The sequence below is a fragment of the Brassica napus genome, chromosome C9, assembly GCF_020379485.1.
Source record: "Brassica napus cultivar Da-Ae chromosome C9, Da-Ae, whole genome shotgun sequence".
In the NCBI taxonomy this organism is placed as follows: Eukaryota; Viridiplantae; Streptophyta; class Magnoliopsida; order Brassicales; family Brassicaceae; genus Brassica; species Brassica napus.
Genome location: NC_063452.1, coordinates 34,921,761 through 34,946,353, shown reverse-complemented (window position 1 = coordinate 34,946,353; position 24,593 = coordinate 34,921,761). Strand labels below are relative to the sequence as shown.

Sequence of the window (24,593 nt, the reverse complement as noted above, 5' to 3'; positions counted from 1 at the left end):
TTGGAAGCAGGACGGGAATTAAGCAGGACGGGAAGCAAGCACGACGGGATCCAAGCACGATGGGAAAACCCGAAGTTGGGCGAAAACCCTAATTTCGGTATTATGGAATTCTTCAAGGAAGCCGGAGGCTCGGGAAATATTTTTACAGGATATCAGAATTCATCTGGAGTCTATTAAAAATATTTAGAGCATCAGAACGGGAGCGGAAAAATATTAGGTATTGATCACGGGTTAGAAATTTGCCGGAAGGGTCAAAAATCGCGTAAACTGACCAAGAAGCTCGAGGTGTCTCTACGTATATGGCCAGGACGTGATAACTACCATCTAAGCAGCTGAGTGTCTACAAAAGCTCGAGGTGTCGCCGTGCATGAAAGCAGTACATGCAGCCTGACATGTAGAAGCACGAGGTGGATCGACCAAGCACGAGGTGTCTCCGCGCATGCAACCGAAGCATGCTGATCGACATGTGTGTACTGGTGTGGATTCTTGCATGCACTCCAGGCATGCATCCTGACATGTGGGAGGAGTGGTGATGTCCTGCATGTGTCCTGGACATGCAGCCTGACATGTGGAGCACGAGGTGCCGCCGCGCATGCGTCCGGAGCCATGCGAAGCGACACACGGGCTGCCACCAACCTGAAGCTGATTGGCTGGTGTCTCCTATAAATACCCCACGACCCCAGCTCATCTGTTCACATCCAGACCTGTCCAAACAAAGTTAAAAACGTGAGAGAGAAGTATAAAAAGAAAGCAAGTGATTCCGAGCTATTTCGAGAGTTTTAGAGAGTTTTCGAGGTCAGTTCTCTACTAATTTCGAGTCAGCGCCTAGGGACGGTTCTGTCCAACTGAATTCGTCCAGGCCACTCAGTTCCTTTGATGATCAAGTGGAGATGCTGTCCGGAGTTAGTTCAGTTCTACGGGTTCAGATCACTCGAAGTTCTGCTCGATACTCTGTCGGGAAGTCCGAAGAACTGTCCAGAAGCTAAAGGAGGTTCTGTCAGAATCCAGATCAGTCTGTCCAGGCCTGTAAGTTTCTTCATGGTGAAACCGAGGTTGTGTCCAAGACAAGATCAGTCCAGTCCACTCCAGTCAAGACGTTAATCTTGGGTTTTGGCCATGTCCTCTCCGATCAACTGGCTGCTTCTCGCCTAGAACACTGTGAGTTGGTTTTGTGTGAATTCCACTTGGAATTTAGGTTAGATTGAGTCTGCATATAGATTAGAATGATCACGCTATTGAATGGTAGAGTCCTTAGGGTTATTTTATTATTATGGAACCGGACTCAGTTTAGCAAGGGCTAAGCTGAGATGAATGGAATTAAGACTGAGTTAATAACCTGACTAGGACTAGGGCTAGGATGCATCATGTTTTCTATTCTTGTGTGTTGATATGGTTGAGTGCAGGTTCCCGTTATCTTTAAAGATAGTTTCTCAGCAGGAGGTTGGACTATCTGGGTAACGGTTTGATTGCGTTGTTTAGTATTGATATTGTTGTTTAGTTGTTGGTGTTAGTGGTCTTAGGCCATATAGGCCGGATTACTGGTACTACTGTTTCGTGTTGAAGAGTCGAGTGTCTAGTTAGGATCTGGAACTTTAGCCTTATGTTAGGTTCTATATTGAGTTTGAGTTGTGTGAGTGTTGCCGACAGTATGTGCGTAACCCGCCCATACTAGGCTTGTTTAGGGGTGATTAGTGTTTCCCCGGCCTCGTACCCAGCGGGTTCAAGGAAACCCCTTATTCGCTGGATCGGGAAGACTCAGACGAACGGGGTCATGTCCTATGGCTGAGTATTACCCGACGGTGTAATGTGGCAGTGGCCCGAAGGACTGTGGACGGTCGCGCGGTGACCCGAAGGACTGTGGGCCGCGGTCGGTTGAAAGTTCCTTCTTCTAGCCTTTGTGGTAGGAAGATAGGATATTGCTGATAGAGAGGAGGAACACGAAGTCACCAGGGCCCAGGTTAGAGTGTTGTGTTAGTGTGTCGTACAGGGTTATGGAGCCCTCGAGTTAGTGTAGCATCGATATACGGTGTTACGAGATAGATCGAGTCGTAGTTACTCATAGTATCTTATTATTATGATTGTGTTTGGTTGTTGATTGATTTGTTTTCAGGTTCTGACATTAAATCCTAAGTCTGGTTTAGGTACCGGATTAGGCTTCGTGTGTATTTGGTTTGTGTAGGCCTGACGTTGGCCTGTATGTGTTTGAAGGATTGCTTGTGAAGGGTGGTGGATATTAAAGCTATGCGGTATCATTGGTTGGCCGACCATGTTCTTCTCTGATTGTTGGTCGACCGGTTAATAATACTTGTATAGTCTAAGTATCTAACACTACATGAGTACTGAACTCGGGCGTATATATGGTTAACTAGGGATTGGTTGTTGACTTGTTTAAATGCAGGTTCCCGTTACTTGAAGCTAGATCATGGCAGGAGGCCAAGTCTAACTTAGTAACGGTTTGCTTAGCCTTAGCTTATATTGCATGCTAGGGCTAGATTGATTGTTATTTTGGGTTGTATGGGTTAGAGTCTAGGTTGCGGGTAGAGGCCGCCAGCTCACTGAGTAATACTAGATTACTCATCCAACTCCGTTGTCCTTTTTGCAGGTCGCTTTAGGTAAGGATGATCGGATAGCTTGGTGCTGGACGTTAGGACCACCGGAGTAGATTTCATACCTTTTGTAAATGGTATTGAGTTGTCTGTTTTGTTGACTCGATTTGGCATTAGGCCGGGCCCAGTCTTGAATTATTCAATGTATGAATATTTTCTTGAATCAATAAAAGTAATTGTTTTATATGCGCTCCATGAGTACTCTGATATTTGACTAGTCCGGTCTAACACAACGTTAGGTCGTGGTACGGGTTGAAAAGCCTTAGGCCTCGATCCAACGGAAAACGCTAACTCTAGGTACAGGTTGCAAAGCCTTGTGCCTTGACTCAGCGAGACGTGTTAGTGGACGAACTGGTCGAGGTCGTGGAGTAAATTTTGTGACTCTGGCCGGATCGTCCCTAACCCGTCACGTAGCGCTTCCGGACCATGGTGTTGGGTTGGACGGTCAGTCATGTTCTTGTTTGATTGTTGGCTGGCCGGTTGGCCTTTCATCTCCAACCCTTGGTGTGGGTCATCCGTCAGTCATGCTCTTGTTTGATTGTTGGCCGGTGGGTCGACCTATGTCTAGGACGGTTCGGGGGTGTTACAGACCCCATATTAGCCAGGGCATCGGCTTGCGAGTTTTGTTCCCGGGGGATTTGAGTGAGCTTGCAGCTCTTGAACTTCTTGATCAGTCGCTGGGCGACTGCAAGATATTGGATGATGCTGTCGTTTTTTGCTTGTTATTCTCCCTGTACCTGGTTGATTATCAACTGGGAGTCGCCGAAGACCTGGATGTTTTCTGCCCCCATTTGGTGGGCGAGAGTTAGACCTGCGATTAGGGCCTTGTACTCGCTTTCGTTGGTGGTCGCTTTGAAGTTGCATCTCACGGCCCTTGAGGCCGTGTTCCCCGTCGGCGAGGTAAGAACAATTCCTACTCTAGCTCCTCTAACGTTGCTGGGCCCGTCAACGTAAAGGATCCATTCTCCCTCAAGGCCGCCATCATTCCCGTTAGCTTTTGAACCTTCTTGACGTTCTTCGGTGAAGGGATTGAATGAATGGCCCTGATTTGCTCCGGGTTGGTCTCGATGCCTCGGTGGGTTACAATGTACCCAAGTAACTTGCCAGTACTGACCCCGAATGAGCATTTAGCTGGGTTGAGCTTCATGTTATACTTCCGGAGGGTGGAGAAGGCCTGCTGTAGGTGAGATATATGGTCCTCCGCCTCCAGGGACTTGACCAGCATGTCGTCAATTTAGACCTCCATGGTTCCCCCGATCTGGTCCGCAAAAATCATGTTCACCAGTCGTTGGTAGGTTGATCCCGCGTTCTTTAGGCCAAAGGGCATAAACTTGTAGCACTAGATCCCTCTGGACGTCATGAAGGATGTTTTCTCCTGGTCTTCTGGTTGCATAAGTATTTGATTATAGCATGAGATTGCGTCCATGAAGCTCATCAACTGATGCCCCGCGGTGGCGTCCACCAGCTTGTCGATAAGAGGTAGTGGGAAGGGGTCCTTTGGACATGACTTGTTGAGGTCTGTGAAGTCAATGCAGACTCTCCACTTCCCATTCTTTTTCTTGACCACGACGACGTTGGCTAGCCATTCCGGATATTGTACCCCGCGCCGAGCAGGATTTTGACTTCATCGTTGATGATTGCGTCTCTTTCGAGAGCAAATTTCCTTCTTTTTTGTGTGACGGGTTGATGTAAGGGATCCACCTGCAGCTTGTGCATGATGACTTCCGGATCGATCCCAGGCATATCTGCGTCGGACCAAGCGAAGCAGTCATAGTTAGACCTGAGGAATTCTATCAGTCTTCTCCTCAATCCTTCGGTCAGCTTGGAACCAATCTTGAGATGTCGGGTCTGATCTCCTTCGGTTAATGGCATGTAGTCCATCTCCTCCACCTCCGGTTCTTCGGTATGATGAGCCGGAGGCTTACTCTATAATTGCTATAAGACCTTGGTCTTTCCCTTCAGAGTAGTCTGGTAGTAGGAGCGGGAATACTCCTGATCTCCTCTGATCGCCTTTATTCCCTACGGTGTGGGGAATTTCCTCATCTGGTGAAGAGTAGAGGGGATGGCTCACATGCCGTGAATCCAGGGCTGTCCTAGGATCATATTGTAGGATGAGTCGCATTCAACAACGATGTACTTGGTTGACATGTTGATTCCTTCGGCGTATACCGGGAGGGTCACCTCTCCGGCGGGTTTTTTTACTTCCCCGCTCAATCCTATAAGTGGGGTTGTCCTCCTAGTTAGAGCACTTTCCTCCAGCCCCGGGTCCTTGTATGCGGCCTGGAAGATGATGTTGTCGGAGCTTCCATTATCTACCAGTATCCTTTTCACCAGGTAGTTCGCTACAATGAGTGATATGACCAGGGCGTCAAGATGCGGGCTGAGAACTTTCTCCTCCTCCTTGGCCGTGAAGCTTATTTCGTCTGTGCCTAGGAGCAGACGTTTTGGCTTGGCTACCTCTAGTCCGTGCTTAGCGTTCCAGGTGCTTTTCTTCGCGGCTGCATGGCTTATGCCGCTGATCTCCGAACCGCCCAATATGACATGAATCACTCGGTCCTGTCGAGGTGGCGAGACGAGAGCAGCTTCAGTTGGCTTTCCCGTTGTCTCCTTCCTTAGATGGCTCTTGGCCTTCTCGGAAAGGAACTCCCTGAGGTGTCCTTTCTTAAGCAGCTTGTTGACCTCGATCTTTTGTGCGATGCAGTCCTCCAATTTGTGACTGTGGTCTCGGTGGAAGTCGCACCAGACACCAGGGTTCCGGAAAGAGTCGGGTGCTTTCATCTTCTGAGGCCACTTGACCTGTTGGCCCATCTGCCTCAGAACATTGATCAGCTCTGGCCTTGAGACGGAGAGGTGAGAGATGTCTGGCCACGTGGACACTGCCATCCCTTCTGCCTTCTCTATCAGCCGGTTCTGGTATCTGCCATGGTTAAGATTTTCGGAGTCCCTAGCTGGTCTTTGAGAAGGTTTCTCGTCTCGCTCGGTTTGGTCTGGTCTGATCGTCTTGGGATCTGGTTTTTGTTGCGCCATAGCGCGGCTGGCGACATATTCCTCCCATTTTACATGCGCCTAGGATCGAGATAGGACGTCTTCCTTGGTTTTGCATTGGTATTTGGTTAACTCCTTAAAGAGGTCTCCGTCGGGGAGCGGGCCTCTCTTGAAGGCAGAGATAGAAGTGGGGATGCTGCACTCGGGAATAGCCACCTTCTCTTGATTGAAGCGGGCTACGTAGCCTCGTAGGGGTTCCGCCCGGTGCTGGAGGATTTTGTTGAGGCTGTCTGAGGTTTTCTCCAGGTCCCGGCTGCTAGCGAATTGTTCCAAAAATCTATCGCTGAGAACCGCGAAGGAGGCTATGGACCTGGAGGGTAGGTTGATATACCATTGCAGAGCGGGTCCGGTCGGGGGGAGCCGAACCCTTTGCACAAGGTAGCTTCGCGCGACCCCTTTGGGAGTGCTACGGCGAGCATCCTTTGTATGTATTGGGCGACGTGGCCGTCCGGATCAGTGGTGCCATCATACGCCTTTATGCCGGGGAAGGAGAACTTCCTGGGCATCTCAATCAAGGTGATCTCATCCGTGAAAGGAGTATCGGCATAAGAGTCGGGGTTGCTCTTCCGGATGGGGGCAGCTACCCCTGGGAGCCTCTCTACCATGGACTGCATGGCATCGAGCCTCTTGGTGAACATCTGATCCAGGTAAGCGGCCATGGGAGACTCCGCTTTTGTTGCTCCATCAGGTGCGTCCTTAGCCTTCTCAGGTGTAACGCGTCTCCTCCCGACGCCGTAGGTGGGAGATTCGCATATCGTTCCAGAGTTGGGTGTCTCCAGAGTCGGCATAGGACGGACCTGAGCCCAGAATCGACGCTTCTTGTTACTCGCCGTGTTGAGGGCTTGGTTCTCATCATGGAGGTTAAGATTCTTAGATTTGCGCTGGCTGAGCTTCTCGGCACTCTGCTCCAGTTGCTTGGAGTGTTCGTTGAGCTTCTCCTTCAGGCTCTGGAACTCCGAGGAGAGCTCGGGATTGGTTTCCTCCCGAGTTCTATGCAACTCGGTTACTTGACTATGCAGACCATCAATTTGCCTCCGGAGTTTGGCCTCTCTTTGGGTAGCTTCGGGTAGCTCATCCTACTCGTCCACCGCCATTATCACGTAGTTTAGATTACACCCATCCTCCTAGGGCCAAACTGTTAGGGGATTTTTGTGTAGGATCTTTGTGAGTACCATGGAACGATGGACAAGGCTTAGAATTTGTGGGTAGTTGTACTGATTTGCAAGTATTAAAGTAGAAAGAGACGTTTTATTAGATTAAAGAGCTGGAACTACAACAATTTTGAGTAAGAACCCTAGTTCTAGCCGCCTAGCTCTAATCTCTAAGTCTCGAAGTGTCGATCCCTTGCCTTAGGGTTTAGGTTCCCTTATATAGTCTTCTTAAGGCGGGCCATAGTCGGTTGGAGTAGGTTAAACTCTTCCATATTCGGAAATATGGATGGTTCTCCTTATCGGAAACTTTCCTTTTCCCAGGGGAAGGGGGCGGTCCCGGGGACCGGACCCGGAGTACTTCAAAGCGGGGAACCGGGGTACCTCCTAACGGGGATCCAGAGGCCGGTGTCTTGCCTGGGGTCTGGAAAAATTCAATGCCTGAGTATTTTTCCCCAACAGTTCCATTGTTAGATTTTAGGGTTTAAATAGGTTATGAGGGATTAGCCCCAACTATAGATTGCTAAGTTGTGATAATAATCATTAGAATTTTCATTAATGCCTGATTCTAGATTAGCTACCTAGAACTTGCCCTAGGATTGTTAGATAAAAGCGATAGCTTCATTCTCATCCTGAAACCATTCTAATTAAGCTACGATTCTTGCTAATAGTAAGGCGAGAGCTGATCTAGTGAGCTTAGTGAGCATCATTCAACCTGCGCATAAAGCTTACCTATAAGCGCGTTGATCGATATCCGTACTTGCCAATCGATTGACAGAGTGAAAGGTGTATCGATCGATATCCCTGTAGGATAATCGATCGATCGACACTTGCTATTGATCGAAGACATTTGTTTTGGTCATTATATCTAGTTAATAGACAAGTCCAGATAAGCGAGAGCTGATTGACTTGTTGCTTAGTAGTTGAGCTCTACATTATCATGCGTGCAACTCATTAAGCATCTGTAGGATTATAATTCCAAGTTTTCTGAATAAAAACCCTAAGTCTAGCTATTTCCTTTTAAGCACCAAAACCTCAACCAATCAATCGAGAAATTACTTCCTCAATAAAACTGCAAATTTACATTTTAATCATCAAACCATCCAACTTAACAAATCCCATTAGATTTATTAGGTTTCCTAGCTTCTTGTGGATTCGATCCCTAAGTACTGCAATTGAACCTCTTATTTGAGAGAGTAAATTCCCTCTTTAGGTTAATTTGAGTGATATCAAATTTGGTGCCGTTGCCGGGGAGCTTTGATCGCCTATTAGATTTAATTTTGTTAAGGTTTTGACCAAAAATTTTTTCTTTGATTTTCAGGTACATGCCTTGCAGTACCAGAAGCAACAAGGAAACTCAACTGCTATTCTCACCGGATCATGCATGTTTGGAGCGTTTAATCAGCAAAGAAGCACGCTCCTCATTGATCGACAATAACGCTTGTTCGTCGCTCGAGTTTTGTCAACCACCGTCGACCCAGGCACTAGTCCCGTTAACAGATACTCGCTCACCACCGTCGACCAAAGACACTCTTCTCCCATCGACCGACATCCTCCATCCGACATCGATCAATACTTCAATCCGGACATCGATCGATACTGAGCCGCGAGACATGGTTGCGACTTTGATTCTTGTGCGTGATGAGAGTAGAGACCTGTATGACCAGGAAGGTCATCTGTGTAATGCAACAGGTCAGAGGATAGACGCTCAGGGGGCTGCGATTCCTGAGTCTGAAGCTACAGGAGCTACTCTACCTGTAGATTAAGCCACTCGACCCAGAACATTGGCTGACTACAACCGTCCAGATCAGTTCTACACCAACAGATCAGCCATTCGACCTCCAACTATTCAGAGGGATTTCGAGTTGAAGCCGCAATACTACACACTCGTGGGACAGACACCCTACTATGGGTTATCTCACGAGCATCCTATGGACCATCTGGAGAGGTTCGAGGATCTCATATCTGCTATTAAAGTCGAGGGAGTCTCTGAAGAGTACCTCCTATGCAAGCTCTTCAAGTACTCACTTGCTGGAGATGCTTCGCATTGGCTTAAGCAGCTACCACCAGGATCCCTAACATCCTGGAGCGACATCAAGAATGCATTCTTATGCAACTTATTTGATGAAGCATGTGATGAAGACTTGAGGAGCAATATTGCTACATTCACTCAGGGGCCTGCAGAATCATTCAGAAGCTCCTGGATCAGATTCAAGTCTTACCAGAGACACTGTCCACACCATGGATTCAATGAAGTACAACTGCTCAGTACTTTCTACAGAGGCATCGCGGTGCAGTACCAGATGGCTCTTGATGCTTCCAGCAATGGGTACTTCAACACCAGGAATCCAGAGGAGGCAGTGAAGGTCATTGAAAACCTAGCATCTAGCAGCGACACCAAGAACACTGACTTTGAGAGGAAGAGATCTGCCACCATCCTTGGGAATGATCAGATGGATGAGGTGAAGTCAAAGATGGACAGTGGCTGAAGATGCAGAGGCTGTAGACACAGAGGGTAGAGCTGAGGAAACATATGTGAACTTCATCACTGGAACTGGATTCCATGGTTCTGGAAACCAAGGTGGAAACAGAAACTCATATGGAAATAGGGGCGATTTCAACCAGAGTTTGCAGCATCAGAAACCTTACAACAACAACTACAGCAACAACATGGGTTATGGAAGCTCATACTACCAGAAGCCACCACCGCCAACTCAAGAGAGCAAGATTGAGGAGATGCTTGATAGAGTTCTCGAGGGACAACAGCGCATGACAGTGGACTTCAATAGGAAGATTAATTCTCTCTACACCAACCTGAACACAAAGTTTGAGACTTTGAACACTCATGTGAAGAAGCTGGAGATGCAGGTTGTTCAAACAGGAGAAGCTGTTAAGAGGTAGGGAGCCTTGACTAAAGGGGTAGAAGATGATGTAATGAAGCACCACGTGACTGCCATCATTGGGGATGATTTCTGGCAAGTGGTGAAAGAAGAGAAGCTGCAAGAAGGAGATTTCGAAGTAGAGAGTCTATTGAGTTTCGGCGGATCGCATTGGTGTCGATCGACGCAAAGCCACGAACATCGGTCGACAGAAGTCATCCAAAACCGATCGACATCCTCTCCTGGACATCGATCGACAACACCTAAGGAGTCAACCGCATCTTGCAATGCTGTGAGGATCATGACTCACGAGGAGTTCGCAGCAAAACACCCACATCCGCCCAGCCCTGCCTACGTAAAAATCGATCGACATTCTGACTCCGTCATCGATCAACATCAGGAGACAGCCATGGATCGACAACCGCCAGCACCCATCGATCAACGAGCACCTATTACAGACCGAGTGCATATGCCGAAGATAGATGTTACACGTCTAAATGCACTCAGGCCCAAACCCAAACCTTCAGAAAACCCACCAGAGGCCGTCAGGACACCTTTAGAAGATGAAACAGATTCTATGGAGGTTGATAAGGTTCCTACGGGAAGAACCCAAAGGAGAAGAAAGGAAAAAGGGGAAAAATATCTGAAGAGGTGGGATAATGGAAAGGAAAAGGAAAGTTTCCGAAAAGAGTCTTCAGGATTCCTCTAGATAAGCCATTCGATGAGGCTTATTTTACCCACAAATTGTGGATGTTCTTCAGAGAAACCATAGAGACTGAAAAAGATATTAGGAGAATGTTCTCTGAAGCTAGAGAACAGATGAGGAAGAGGGTTACATTGAAGAAGAAGACTGATCCTGGGCAATTTGCAATACCATGCACGGTGAAGGGTATTGAATTCCCACATGCCTTGTGCGACACATGAGCATCAGTCAGCATCCTACCTAGAGTTATGGCTGACCATCTAGGTCTGCACGTGGAGCCTTCCAAGGAATTGTTCAGTTTGGTGGATTGTTATCAGAGAAACTCAGAAGGAATTGTGAGAGACCTAGAGGTGCAGATTGGTAATGCCCTAGTTCAATAGATTTCCATGTCTTGGACATCAAGCTGAACTGGAACTCTTCTCTATTACTTGGGAGAGCCTTCTTGTCAACAGTAGGAGCAGTGTGCAACTTGCAAACCAACTGGTTGTGCGTAACGCTCATAGATCCTCATGTCCACTATAACCCTATTCCAGTCAAGAAGCCATAGATGACCCCCAGAAGAATCAATGATCCCAGAATCATTGCAGCATGCCACTGTAGAGCTCAGTACGAGTCAGAATACTCAGCGTCGATCGAAACTCATATTACAACATCGATCGACAGTGCCAAGCAAAAATCGACTGACAGAGCAGAAGAAGAATCGGTCGACAGTAGTCCAGCAGATTGGGAGAACGACTGCCATAATCCATCCTGGCAGTAAACGATGAACCGCCTGAGACCCGCGAAGATTTGTATGATGAAGAATACAGAAAGAAAGGAATTCTAGTCTACAAATTTCGCCCTCTAAAACCAGAAATTTAGGCACAAGGGGAAACAGATTCACTTCTTGCAGAAGCCTGTGGAAAAGGAACTCGCTTCAGCCAAATCAGTGAAGCAGACAGACGAGCGGCGATCGACATCAAGATACAGAAGTCGATCGACAGATCCAAGAAGAAATCGTTCGATGTTAACATCCCCCCATCGATCGATAGATGTCCAGAATTCGGCATAAGAGTTTTTGACCTTTTTGGAACTAGAAAATTGTACACGGAAGAGAAAGATGAGTATGGAATCTACAGAGATGATTAGGGATGAGCAAGAGATGTGGATGGACACATCATTAATGTGTTTAAGGAGGAGATAAGAAAACTAATGGAAAGAGCTTCGGGAGATGAGCACAGCTACATATGTCTTCCAGAAACATGCTAGCTCATTCACACAAACCAAACTAGTACCAGAGATCTACACCAAGGAGGAGATCAATGAGATGTTCTATGGAATCTGCGGAGAACAAGAGAAGAACAAATAAGACTTCCAGATGAAACTTGATGGAGTCTACTATCAATTGAATGATAGTATCAGTTGGCTAACTACTTGCATGGAAGAGATGAGGCAAGACATAGCCATATTTAAGCGTGTGACCGACGTGTCTCACTCAGCATCGATCGACAGGTGTTGGGGTCAAAAATGGTTACGACAAAGTTAACATTCAAGAACGTCCAAAGAAGAAAACAAAAAACCTTCTTCGACAAATACTTTTTCGGAATAGATTCTTCCTTACGAAAAGCTTTGCGGAGGAAACACGAGACATCGGACAAGAGCTCGAAAAGGGTCGCTACGCAGCGACCGAATGCGTGTTCCGCTCGATAGCTACGTAGCGAACGAGCTCGAGCCAAAGCCCGGTCACTATGTAGCGACCGATCGTTCATTCCGCTCGGTCGCTATGTAGCGACCGAGCGTTTGTTCCGTTCGGTCGCTACGTAGCGATACGTAGCAACCGAGCTTGAGCTGAAGCTCGGTCGCTACGTAGCAACCGAGTGTTCGTCTCGCTCGATCGCAACGTAGCTACCGAGCCCAAGCCGAAGCTCGGTCGCTACGTAGCGGTTGACATTAGTCCATGCATTCTCGTCTACCCTTCGATGCTATCTCCCGAAGACCGTAGCGAACCCATTTCATGTTTCCTGCCATTCTAAGTCATCGATCAAACTTTACGGTAGAAACCGCAGAAAGTTCGTTCTTTATCGAAAGAAGCCGTGATAAACGCTTCGAGTCAGAAGACGGCCCAAAGGGACCTAAGACATGACTCGAGGACCAACTTACGATTTCTTAACCAACAGCCCATAAGCCGCATGACAGTTTACGCTTGGTTCGCAAGGAAAGATAAATGTCAAGTTTCTGCGGATAAATACGAAATTTTGAAGATAATTACGAAGATCGGAAAAATTGGAATATCTCCATTTTTATGCTATGGCGGCTTAAGGGCAGAAGAGGAATAGCGTAAACCGACCTAGGAGCAGTATATAAGGGGTCTTAGGCGAGAGGCATGGAGGGGACTTTTCTCAGAGCAAACTTAGCACTTAGGGAAATTAGGCATATTTCCGTTTTTGTTATTCGAGCTGCGACTCAACTAGGTTATTGCCGTCTTAGGGTTTTAGAACTAGGAATCTCGCCAACAGCTCTCGTAGCCCATGCTCTTACCTTGTTGTAACGCTCAAACGCGAATTCGGAATAAGATCTTCTTTCCTCTCTTTTCGATTTCTTATACTTTATCGTTGTTATTCTTGTGTTCTGATTGCTTGGCGTGTGGTATTAGCAGATATCCGGGATCTCTGGGAAATTAGGGTTTTCCTAGTTTCCTTATTTAAACGTAAATCGACAGTGCGAATTTCGGTTCCCACAACAGGCATAACCGCTTACCAGCATCGGTCAACGACAATCCACCACACTCACATACGATGAAGTGTCAACCAGATTTTCACACCTGGGAAGAGATAGTTCAGTTGGTAGAAGGGATCTACAGAGCTCTGGAAACTACAGAAGAGAGGCTTGATAGGAGATGTGATGACATCTATTTCCAAATGGATCTTAGCATTAGTGCTTTGACTTCCAATATTAAAGCTATTCAAGGGGAATTAGTGGAGATTCAGAGTTACATTTCCCGTCGACCAGAAGCATCAGCATCGATCGACAGACGCAACAATAAATCGACCGACACTCACATACAGACCTCGGTCGACGATGCTACAAACCGAGGGAGGCAAGTACAAAAGGTGACATCAGACATGTTTGACACACACAACCGTGAAGAGGAGATCTCAGCTGACACATACGCCACAGTTATGAGACATCAGTTCAATCTTGAGAGTCTTGGAGATAGATTGCAGAAGATAGAAGATGCAACTACAATAATGAAGGACAAATGGCGCAGAGGAGATGAAGCATTGCGAGACTTCACTAGTACATGGTTCAACAAGCGCAAAGAAGAGATGGAGACTTGTTTTCCAACAAGTGCGAGCTTTCAACATCACTAGCCCAAATCACCTCCAAAGTCTAGCTAAATGACTATAACAAAGCGCTGAGTGGGACGCAACCCACTATTAGGTAATATTTATTTGGTTTTTATTAATCTATTATTTATGTTGGTTTTTAATTATTGCAGGTCATAAAATAAAAAGATCCGAGTAGACAATTGCCGTGAGTATCGACCGACGAGACACTGTCGACATCGATCGACATAGCATCACCTGCAGGGGTTGTAAACCCTAGATGGGTTCCCACGCGCCACGAGGAGGACGCCACGTGAGGGAACAAATCTCGAGACTTCTCCGGCGCTGTCCCCTTTCCTATCCCTTATGGGACCACAAAAGGATCATCCTCCCTTCAAAAGCCTGCATCCAGCCCAAGAACCTCAAAAATGAGAATATACTGAAAATGTCCCCAAAGCATCCAGGCTACTTCAACAAAACCCGTACCAGCCTCTAGACCTGCCTCTATGCGTCACGCTCAAATGTGATAGACCATGGATTTTATCTACTATTAGCCATGGTTTATAAGTGTTTTAAGATACATTTATTATTATATAGAGGCTATTTAGAGTATTTACAGGTCCAGGTACTATTTGCAAGGAAATGATGTATTTGGAGCTATTTAGAGATCTTTCGAGCTTCGCTGGAAGCAAGAGATGGTCGACGGTCGCAGCACAATATCGACCGATAGTCACCACCAAATATCGATCGATGTCAAGTCCCTCGTATCGATCGATTATGAAGCGATCCGAGAGTTAATGACAAATTAGAAGATTTCAAGTTTCACAAAAGTCTCAATAATTACATCATTAGTCCCTGGCCGCCTGTTATGCTATTTATTAGGGTTTTGTATTGTTTTAGAGGCAGACTTCCCTAGAGACCTTTGAGACCTAGTTTTGGAGGAGGCAAGAAGCCACCATTGAAAAATGATAGCTTAGGATTGGAGAGATATATCATCTATTGCAAAACAGAGAAAATCTTGAACTCCCTTGCTTTCATTATTTCTGTTACTTTTGCTATTTAATTTATATAAGTATTATTCAGACCATCATAACCATGTGTTCCATGAATATGTCTGAGTAGTCTTTACAGTTATATTTAGGTTTCTCAAATAGGTTGATAAATGTAATACTGACACAACAATTGTTAGGAATGTTTAGAAATATAGTTCAATCATCTAGTTATGCATTAAAGCTAAGTTTAGGATTGATCATCCTTTAAACTTAGATCGTATGATTAATTGGGATCAAGCCATTGCTTGACTCAATACCTGAAAATAACTAGAATGATTGATAGACTATGTATTTGACCCATTTTCATCCATAGTTTATAGGTGTTTTTACTAATATTTATATTATTATAGAGTCTATTTATTATATTTATAAGATCAGGAATGTTTTGGACATAAGTGATGATTTTGGAGCATTTTGGAGATATTTGGAGTAAGCACCCGAGATGACCATCGAGATCGACAATCAGTCGATATTGGAGAGCTAGAATCAATCGATACACAAGTCATGGTGTCGATCGATAGCGAAGCGCGCAGAAAGCCCGTTTGGTCACATCCGACTTGAAGCCCAAGATTTCACTATTTTACAAGATTGCCCCTGACGAGTTTTACCCTAATTATATAAGCTTTGCCGCCATGTTAGAGGCAAAGTGTGCTTTCTTTGTGTTTCATAGTTTTATTGATAGATAGGAGAGAAGATCCAAGTTATTATTTGTGATTGAAACTCCATTGATATTTATCTTATTTATTCTATGAAGTTTTTATACCTAAATGTTGTTATGAATTGCTTAGCCATGTCTGAGTAGTTCTCTTGTTAGATTTTAGGGTTTAAATAGGTTAGGAGGGATTAGCCCCAATTATAGATTGCTGAGTTGTGATAATCATCTATAGAATTGTTCATTAATGCATGTGTCTAGATTAGCTACCTAGAACTTGCCCTAGGATTGATTGATAAAAGCCATAGCTAATTCTCATCCTGAAAACATTCTAAATGAACTTTGTTTCTTGCTATGAGCAAGGCGAGAGCTGATCTAGTAAGCTTAGTAGGCATTCATTCAACATGTGCATAAACCTTAACTAGAGCGTGTCGATTGATATCACACTTGAATAATCGATCGACAGTGCAAAAGGGGTATCGATCGATATGCCCATTGGAATATCGATCGACACTTTCTATAGATCAATATAACGAGAGTTGAGATCATAGATCTAGTTAATAGTCAACAAGTCAATGCTCGCAATGGCCGAAAGACTTGTCGATCAAATAGTTGAGCTTTACATTATCATGCATGCAACTCATTAGGCATCTATAGGATTATAATTCCAACTTTCCTGAATAAAAACCCTAAGTCTGGCTATTTCCTTTTTAAGCACCAAAACCCCAAAACTTGCTATTGAACAAATACTTGTTCAATATAAAACTGCAATTTACTTTTAAAACTCTTAAAACATCTTGCTTAACAAATCATATTAGAATCTCTAGGTTCCCTAGCTCCTTGTGAAATCGTTCTCTAAGTACTACAACTCGACCACTTATTTGAGAGAGTATAAATCAGTCCTTAGGGTAATTTGAGTGGTATCAAATTTGGCGCCGTTGCCGGGAAGCTTTGATCGCCTGTTTTCTAATTTTTGTTAAGTATTTTTGCATAAACTTTTTCTTGGATTTTCAGGTACATGCCCAGCAGTACCAAAAGCAACAAGGAATCCGAACTGATATTCTCACCAGATCCTGCAAGTTTTGAATTTACGATCCGTAAGGAAGCGCGGTCCCTATCGACCGACAACAATACTTCTGTGTCGTTCGATTCTGCTCAACCACCGTCGACCCAGACCCCAGTTCCGTCGACTGATTCTCGCTCACCCCTGTCGATCGACAACACAAACATTCCATCGACTGATACCTTTCACCCGATATCGATCGACATTCCATCTCAGACATCGATCGATACTGAACTGTGAGCAATGGTTGCGCCTTTGATACTTGTTTGGGAAAACAATGGAGACCTGCATGACCAAGAGGGTCATCTGCGTAATGCAGCAGGTCAGAGAGTAGAAGCTCAGGGGGCTTGCAATCCCTGGGCCTGATGCTACTACTACAGGTACTACATTACCTGTAAATGAGGCTGCACAACCCAGGACGTTGGCTGACTACAACCGTCCAGATCGCTACTACACCAACAAATCAGCCATCATTCCTCCTACCATTGAGAGGGATTTTGAGCTGAAAGCGCAGTACTACAAACTTGTGGGACAGTTGCCCTACCATGGACTATCCCACGAGCATCCTATGGACCATCTGGAGAGGTTCGAGGATCAGATTTCTGCTATTAGAGTCAAGGGAGTCTCTGACGACTACCTATTATGCAAACTTTTCAGATATTCACTTGCTGGAAAAGCTCTGCATTGGCTCAAGCAGTTACAACCAGAATCTCTTAAATCCTGGAGCGAAATCAAGAATGCATTCTTATGCAATTTCTTTAATGAGGCGCATGCTCAAGACTTGAGGAGCAAGATTGCTATATTCACTCAGGAGCCTGCAGAATCATTCAGAGGCTCTTGGATCAGATTCAAGTCTTACCAGAGAGACTGTCCACACCACAGATTCAATGAAGTACAGCTACGCAGTACTTTCAACAGAGGCATCGCGGTGCAGTACCAGATGGCTCTTGATGCTTCCAGCAACGGAAACTTCAACACCAGAAATCCAGAGGAGGCGGTCAAGGTGATTGAAAACCTAGCATCCATCAACAGCACCACGAACACTGATGTTGAGAGGAAGAGATCTGCCACCATCCTTGGGAATGATCAGTTGGATGAGGTGAAGGCAAAACTGGACAGTGTTCACAAGCTTCTCAAGAAGCAGGTTAGCTTTGTTGAAGATGCAGAAGCTGTAGAGGGTAGAACACAGGAAGAAGAAGTAAACTACATTGGTGGAGCTGGATTCCAAGGAAACCAGGGTGGAAACAGAAACTCCTATGGAAACAGAAGTAACTTCAACCAAAATTCGCAGTACCAAAACCCTACAACAACAGCTACAGCAACAACAGGAATTTTGGAAGTTCCTGATGAGATCCATGATCTCCGCAAGTACATCGCAAAAACTGCGGCAGAAGTCAGGGCGGTAAAGTCGCAGATTCACCACGCGACAAGCGCTGCACCCGAGATCGACAGACTTCTCGAGTAAGCGCGGAAAACTCTGTTCACTGCCCGGATCACGGAAACTAACATCTCAGATCCTGGGAAGATCAAAATTCTCGTCTACGATGGCACCACCGACCTGAAGGCGCATCTGCAGTCTTTCCAGATCGCGATGGGAAAGTGCAAACTGAAGGAACGCGAACGAGACGCGGGCTACTACCTCCTCTTCGTCGAAAACCTCAAAGGAGCCGCGCTCGAATGGTTTTCTCGTCTGAAACGAAACTCCATCGGAAGTTTCCGTCAGCTCGCCTCAGAGTTTCTCAAACAGTATTCCATGTTCATGGACAGGGAAACCTCAGACGTCGCCTTTGGAGTCTATCTCAAAGAGAAGACAAACCACTCCGCGACAAAGTGGCAGTCGACGCTTTGCGGAAAACTCTCTGGTACAGGTCGAAACTCCGGCAATGGATATCCTTTGAAAAACCGAGAACAATCCAAGACGCTCTTCACAAGGCAACAGACTTCATCATGATGGAAGAAGAGATGAAAGTCCTCTCCCAGAAGTACAATCCGCAGAAGACGTCCGCGAGAAGGAAAAACCCTCGCAACAACAGGTATGTCCACCACGAGGGAGAAGATCTCCAGGGCGAGCATAATTACGCTATCAACTCCGAACAGGGAAACACTTCCGAAAATACCTGGACCAGGAACCAGTTCAAGGATAATTCCTACTGCGAGTTCCACCAGACCAGAGGTCATTCCACTATGAACTGCAAGGTTCTCGGCGCAAGGCTTGCTGCGAAGCTCCTCGCCAGCGAAATTTTGAAGGTCACAGGCATAAAAGACCTCCTCCAGGATTCCAATCGCCCTCCCAAAGCTGATAAAGAGTCCCCCGAAAACAATACCCAGAAAAATCAGTCGGGCGAGAAACGCAGAAGGAGGCAGGATGACCGAGGAAACGACAGCAACCGTCGAAGGGTGAGCATGATCATCGGGGGATCGCAATTCTATCACAATTCGATCTCGTCGATCAAAGCTTATGGACGGAAGGCTGAGACGTGTTCAAGCTGGCTGGCTTGGTCCCCAACCGACGACGCCACTAACGATACGATCGTCTTCGAAGAGCGGGAAACCATCAGAATCGAGAAACCTCACTGCGACCATTGGTTATCGATCAAGTAATCCGAGACCTGGAAGTGGGAAGGATCCTTATCGACACGGGAAGCACAGTCAACGTCATCTTCCGCGATACCCTCCAAAGGATGAAAATCGAACTCGGAGAAGTCGTCCCGGAACCAAAACCTCTCACTAGTTTCTCAGGTGCAACGTCAATCACCCTCGGATCAATCAAACTCTCAGTGATGGCTAAAGAGGTGACGAAAATCATTGACTTCGCGGTAGTCGATAACCCGGCAATCTACAATGTCATCATGGAAACTCCTTGGATCAATGCCATGAGAGCGGTACCGTCGACTTACCACCTTGGCGTCAAGTTCCCAACTCCAAACGGAACAGCGGTAATCTGGGGATGCCAGAAACAGTCTAGGCTCTGCTTCTTGGCCAAGCATAAACAACGACAAACACGGAACACCCCCGCGGTCAACCCGAAGTGGGCTAAGAAAGCTCAAAACGCTCCCGAGAGCTCAATAAAAAGTGATCCAGACTCACCCGACCAGGCAACGACTCCAGAAAGCGACATAGTCCCCGAATCCATCGCCTTTCCAGCGGACAGCCCGACTCCTGAAACGGTCGTCGATCCAACTGAAGCCCTAACGGCTGAAGTAACCGGAACGATACAATCCAGCGAGTAGGAACACCCGCAGCAACAAGCATAACTACGAGATGGCTTGATCCTCGAAAGAGGTACTTAGGTAGCTTTTCATATCGACAAGTTCAGCTATCCCCCTCGTTAAAAAGGGGGGGGGGAGGGTACATATACTCGTATGCTCCCACAAAGTCCAAAATATCCATGAATGTACTCGATATTTTTGAAAAAATTTCAATAAATTCTACCTTCTTCCGATCTTACAATTTGCTTGCAATAAGTCACAGTAATCTAAGGTTGGCCTAAGAAATACCCAAGATAAGGGCATACCGTCCAAGCAGTACTTGGACAAAACCTAATTCCTGCATAATTCACACATACTCATGGTCAAGCAAGACCGGAAAAACGCATCTTCTATAAAAACGAAGATCGTAGCCATCTCACAGCAAAAGATATATCTTCGAGAAAGCGAGACGTCGCAAATATTTCTCGAAAGATATTATCCAAGTACACAGTCCGTCTGTGACTCTAAAATACAACATGCCCGTCGATTGGCCCTGACGGACAAGTCCAAAACGTTCTCTAAAAAAGAACTCGTAGTCAAACCTTTCATAAAAACTAAAGGTTCTCTTACATCAGACAAGGATACCATAGCATGCTATACAAGAAAATCCAAAATTTTGGTCAGCACACCAGACGTTCTCTGGAGAGTGCTTGATTCTTCTCACATAAGTCAGACAAGCTGACGCCCAGTCGCAGACTTTAATGGGAAAGAATTAGGTAGAAATCGCCAACGGGTAAAACGAAAGCCGATTAGTCGTCTCATAGCCTTAGAGCCGAAAGTAAACCTAGGTCTTGCCCTAAACCCAGTCCTACTGGTCCATTAACATCTGAAGGCATGATATCGAAACTGATACGAGATCTTAAAACATGTCTCATCGTCCACATCTAAAACGCTCACGAAACTTCGTAAAACTCCTAAACGTTTTTGAATACCCTCGAAAGAGCAAACGAACTGAACGACAAATTAGAGTTAAGATACGAAGTGACTACTCGTGTCTTTCCCTCGACACTTGGCAGAAGTATAAACTAAAACCCATAGAATGCTAAAAGAACATTCGTTATATATAAAAAGGCCCCAGAGCGGCTGGGATTCGAAGCAACCAACGGCCAGTCCCGCATACATAGTCAAATGACCTCGCAAGGCCATAGCACACTCAAATAACGAACGACCACACTCGGCCTAAAACACTACACGAAATCTTGAGATAAAGGCAAAGGGAAAACAATCCCGACGACCTTCAGAGATCAAGGTCAAGATACCCAGAAATCGAGGCTCCAAATGAGTCTGCGGGCTGATCCACTTCTCCTCCCTCGTCCGCAGCATCGGCTCCCGCTTCCGACGTGTCCTCCGAAACCTCGATGGGTTCCCAAAGCTCTCGGATCCTCCCCTCGATTGGAGGAACCATCGACTCGGCCTGGGCGCACCCATCCATGAGGCCTGACATCTCAGCAACCTCGGAGAGAAAAGAGAAATCAGCGTTCTGTAACTTCCAAAGGATACCAACCGAACCGCGGCATTCGCGGAAGTAACCCACGTAGTCTTGAGCGTCCTTGAAACTCCTGAACTCAGCATCAAACAATGTAGCTCTCATCGCTAACTCAACAGCAATCGTCCTCCTCCCTTTCCTCTCCACACGAATGAGAGCTCGGGAATGGGTCTCAGCCTGTCTGCGCTCTCTTTCCGCTACCTCGTTCTGAAAACGGATGAAGTGCCTCTTTGAAACTTCCGTCAAGCGTTGAATTAAAGACCCGCATTCGGGAAATATAACATTGAGCTCTCAACGGAAACTAAGATTGAGACCCGCATTCTAATCGTAAAATCTCTACTTATAGACAAGAAAATTCACTATTCACCTTCGGATTTTCAAACATTGGATTCCGCCTAACCTACTTGATATGTCTAAACCGCTCGCAAGAACACCATATTTCTAACGAGCTGAGGGGGGGGGGGGTTAACTGTTGGGGTCGAAATCGGTCACAACGAAATCAACGTCAAAAAACTTCCGAAGAAGTGTCCTCTTTCAAAAGAAGAACTAGAATTCAAAAGAATAGAGAGGTGTGAAAACCCAAGATTAAATTCGTAACAATTCTAAAAGGATTTACATGATAAGTCTTCGAGAAAGTTTACTCAAGGCCTCAGACAATGGATCTGAACCATGAAACACCCCTCGTTCAACTCCCCGAAGGGGCGAGTTGGACCAGACGCACCTACCAACTCGCCCTTTCGGTGAGTTGGATCAATCCAACTCACCTAACGGGCGAGTTGGATCGACCGAGCCATCCAACTCGCCGAACGGGCGAGTTGGATCGACCGAGCCGTCCAACTCGCCGAATGGGCGAGTTGGACTGGGCGGGTTGGACCGAACATGCAGTCCAACTCGTCCATTCGACGAGTTGGATCGATTAACCTGCCTTCGTCCCATCCTCGTAGCTTCCCTCTTTGGGATTAGATTAAACTTGCTCTTGTTTCATCTCGATCGGAGTCACCGTTGGAACTTTACGATTTTGAAACGACAAGAACTCGTTCTCTCGAATAACATTCAGATTGATCTTATAAAACGACAACGGTTAGCGGAACACCTTGGATTGCCTACGCTATACGAGGAATTTGAATGTTCTTCAGAATCGACATCGTTTCGAAAGTGCTCTTTTTATAAAATCGTAAAAACCCCTATCGGAAAACGGCCCGAAAGGGCCCAAAACGCGGCAAAGAGCCCACTTGCGATTTTATACGAAATCAAGCCCAATCGTTATGACGGTTTATCTTTGGTTACGCAGAAAAATATAAATGTCAAGTTTGGAAGATAAATACAAAGATCGAAGAAAAATGGAATATTTCCGTAAGGTGATGAACTCGACCAAGGGCTGAAAGGTAAAGAGCAAACCACCTCTAAAGGAGTATATAAGGATGTCGAGGTCGAAGAGGCAGAGGGATGCAATTTCTCTACTCAGGGCAAATGCTTAGTACTTAGAGCATTTAGGCAATTTTTCGTTTGTTATTATCGAGCTGCGACTCAATTAGGTTTTTGTAGTCTTAGGTTGCTAGAACTAGGAATCTCGCCGACAGCTCTTGTGGCCGAGGCTCTTACCTTGTTGTAACGATCAACACATATTAAGAATAGAAATCCTTCTTGCTTTCTTTTTCGTTTTATCAATTTCATACTTGGCGTGTGGTTTAGCAGATATTCGGGACCTCTGGGAAATTTAGGGTTTCCTATCTTTCCTAAATCAACTTAAATCGACAGTACAAATTTCGGTTCCCACAGGTCGAAGTCGCACCAACAAGAGATAAAACACTGAGAGTGGCTTTCTGCAGGAAGCAGAGTGCAGCACCACATGATCTCGATAGTGGCCTACTTCTGACTGGCGGAATGCGAATCCTTAGCCGAGATCGGTAATGGCCTACCCAAGGGAGGCAGAATACGATCTCGATGAAAACAACCTCCGTGTTTAAACAATCAACCTCCGGGTTTATATAAACAACCTACTTATTTAAACAACAACCTCCCGATTTAAACAGACAACCCACAGGTTCAATCAACAGAACCTCCGGGTTCAACAAGCAAGAACCTTAGAGTTCTAAACAAAACCTCCGGGTTCTAAGTTTCGGATTTTAGGTATTCACCCCCGGGTCCTACATACTGAATCTCTGAATAGCGACCTCCGGGTTTGCAATGGCAACTGTTAGGGAATTTTTGTGTAGGATCTTTGTGAGTACTACGGAACGATGGACATGCCATGTATTTTGTAAGGATTTATGAGTAATGAGACTAGAAGATATGTTTTATTAGATCAAAGAGCAGGAACTATAATAGATTGGTGTATAAACCCTAGTTCTAGCTGCCTAGCTCTAGTCTCTTAGTCTCGAAGTGTCGATCCCTTGTTCTAGGGTTTGGGCTCCCCTTATATAGTCGTCTTAGGTTGGTTCTAGTCGACCAATAGGGTTAAACTATTCCATATTCGGAAATATGGAAGGATCCCCATATCAGAAGATTTCCATTTTACCCGGAGTAAGGGATGGTTGCAGGGGACCTGCCCGGGGTCTGGAGAAATTCAATACCTAAGTATTTTTCCCCAACAGTTTTCCCTTACTTCTGGATTTTGTCAGTAAACTCGGGGAATAACCTATGCACTCGAGTCAACCAGGATTTCTTATTCTCAGCAGGCTTCTCTTGGGCAGGACATCGCTCCAGTAATCCTGCTGTCTCGGGTTCCTCTCAGGCCGGAGCCGTATTCTGAACCCGGAGGAGGACCGGTTCCCCTGAGGTAGGCCGGGGCCTAGCAATGTATTCTTAAACTGTTGAGTTTGTCGAAGATGATGAAGCTCGTAGTCTTGGCGATCTCTCCCGAAGAAAAGGCCAGAGCATTTGAATGTAATTTTTGATGTAGATCCTGTTGGGGATAAATAATCCATGAAGGAATTACTCCAGCTTCTAGGTTCATGCCTCCGACTTCTAGGTTCCTGTCTCTGGCTTCCAAGGTCGTGCCTTTGGGTCAGGGTCCTGCTTCCGGCTTCCGGCTTCCAGGCCGAGTGATTTCTCCTGCCTTAAGATAAATGAAAATCTTCCATTTATAAGGTAATCAGCTTAGACAAGAAGATAACTTCCTAAATCCAAGAGAAAAATGTAGTATTCCAATATATACGCCGCCCTTTAGAAAAATGGAAATATTCTATTATCGAAAGATACATTGAATATTTCTAAATTCTAGGAGAAAGGCATGACTTCTACTATAAATATAAGGTTTCTAAACCTAAACAAGGGAGGTCAAGACGTCCACAATAGAGAGAGACACGAGCTCATCACCTCTACAGCTACCAAGGCAAGATTTCATATGTAGATGACCATTTTCATCGACATGCTCAATAACCGGCAAATCCTTGCGATTACTATT

At 45.8% G+C, this 24,593-nt stretch overlaps 2 protein-coding genes across 2 annotated transcripts; one reads left to right on the top strand and one right to left on the bottom strand.

Annotated features, from left to right (window-relative positions):
* Positions 1-4,673: 4,673 nt before the first annotated feature.
* LOC106408275 lies at positions 4,674-5,633 on the bottom strand. Its single transcript, XM_048767948.1, has one exon. It carries the CDS (start codon positions 5,631-5,633, stop codon positions 4,674-4,676), a length of 960 nt encoding a protein of 319 aa, XP_048623905.1.
* A 12,497-nt stretch (positions 5,634-18,130) lies between these two features.
* LOC125592627 lies at positions 18,131-19,054 on the top strand. Its single transcript, XM_048767947.1, has one exon. The coding sequence runs from the start codon at positions 18,131-18,133 to the stop codon at positions 19,052-19,054; it is 924 nt and encodes a 307-aa protein (XP_048623904.1).
* Positions 19,055-24,593: the final 5,539 nt, after the last annotated feature.

What these genes read in the sequence shown, in the direction of transcription:
- LOC106408275 (XM_048767948.1), bottom strand. Translation starts at nt 5,633, where the DNA reads ATGGCGCAACAAAAACCAGATCCCAAGACGATCAGACCAGACCAAACC.
- LOC125592627 (XM_048767947.1), top strand. Translation starts at nt 18,131, where the DNA reads ATGGTTTTCTCGTCTGAAACGAAACTCCATCGGAAGTTTCCGTCAGCT.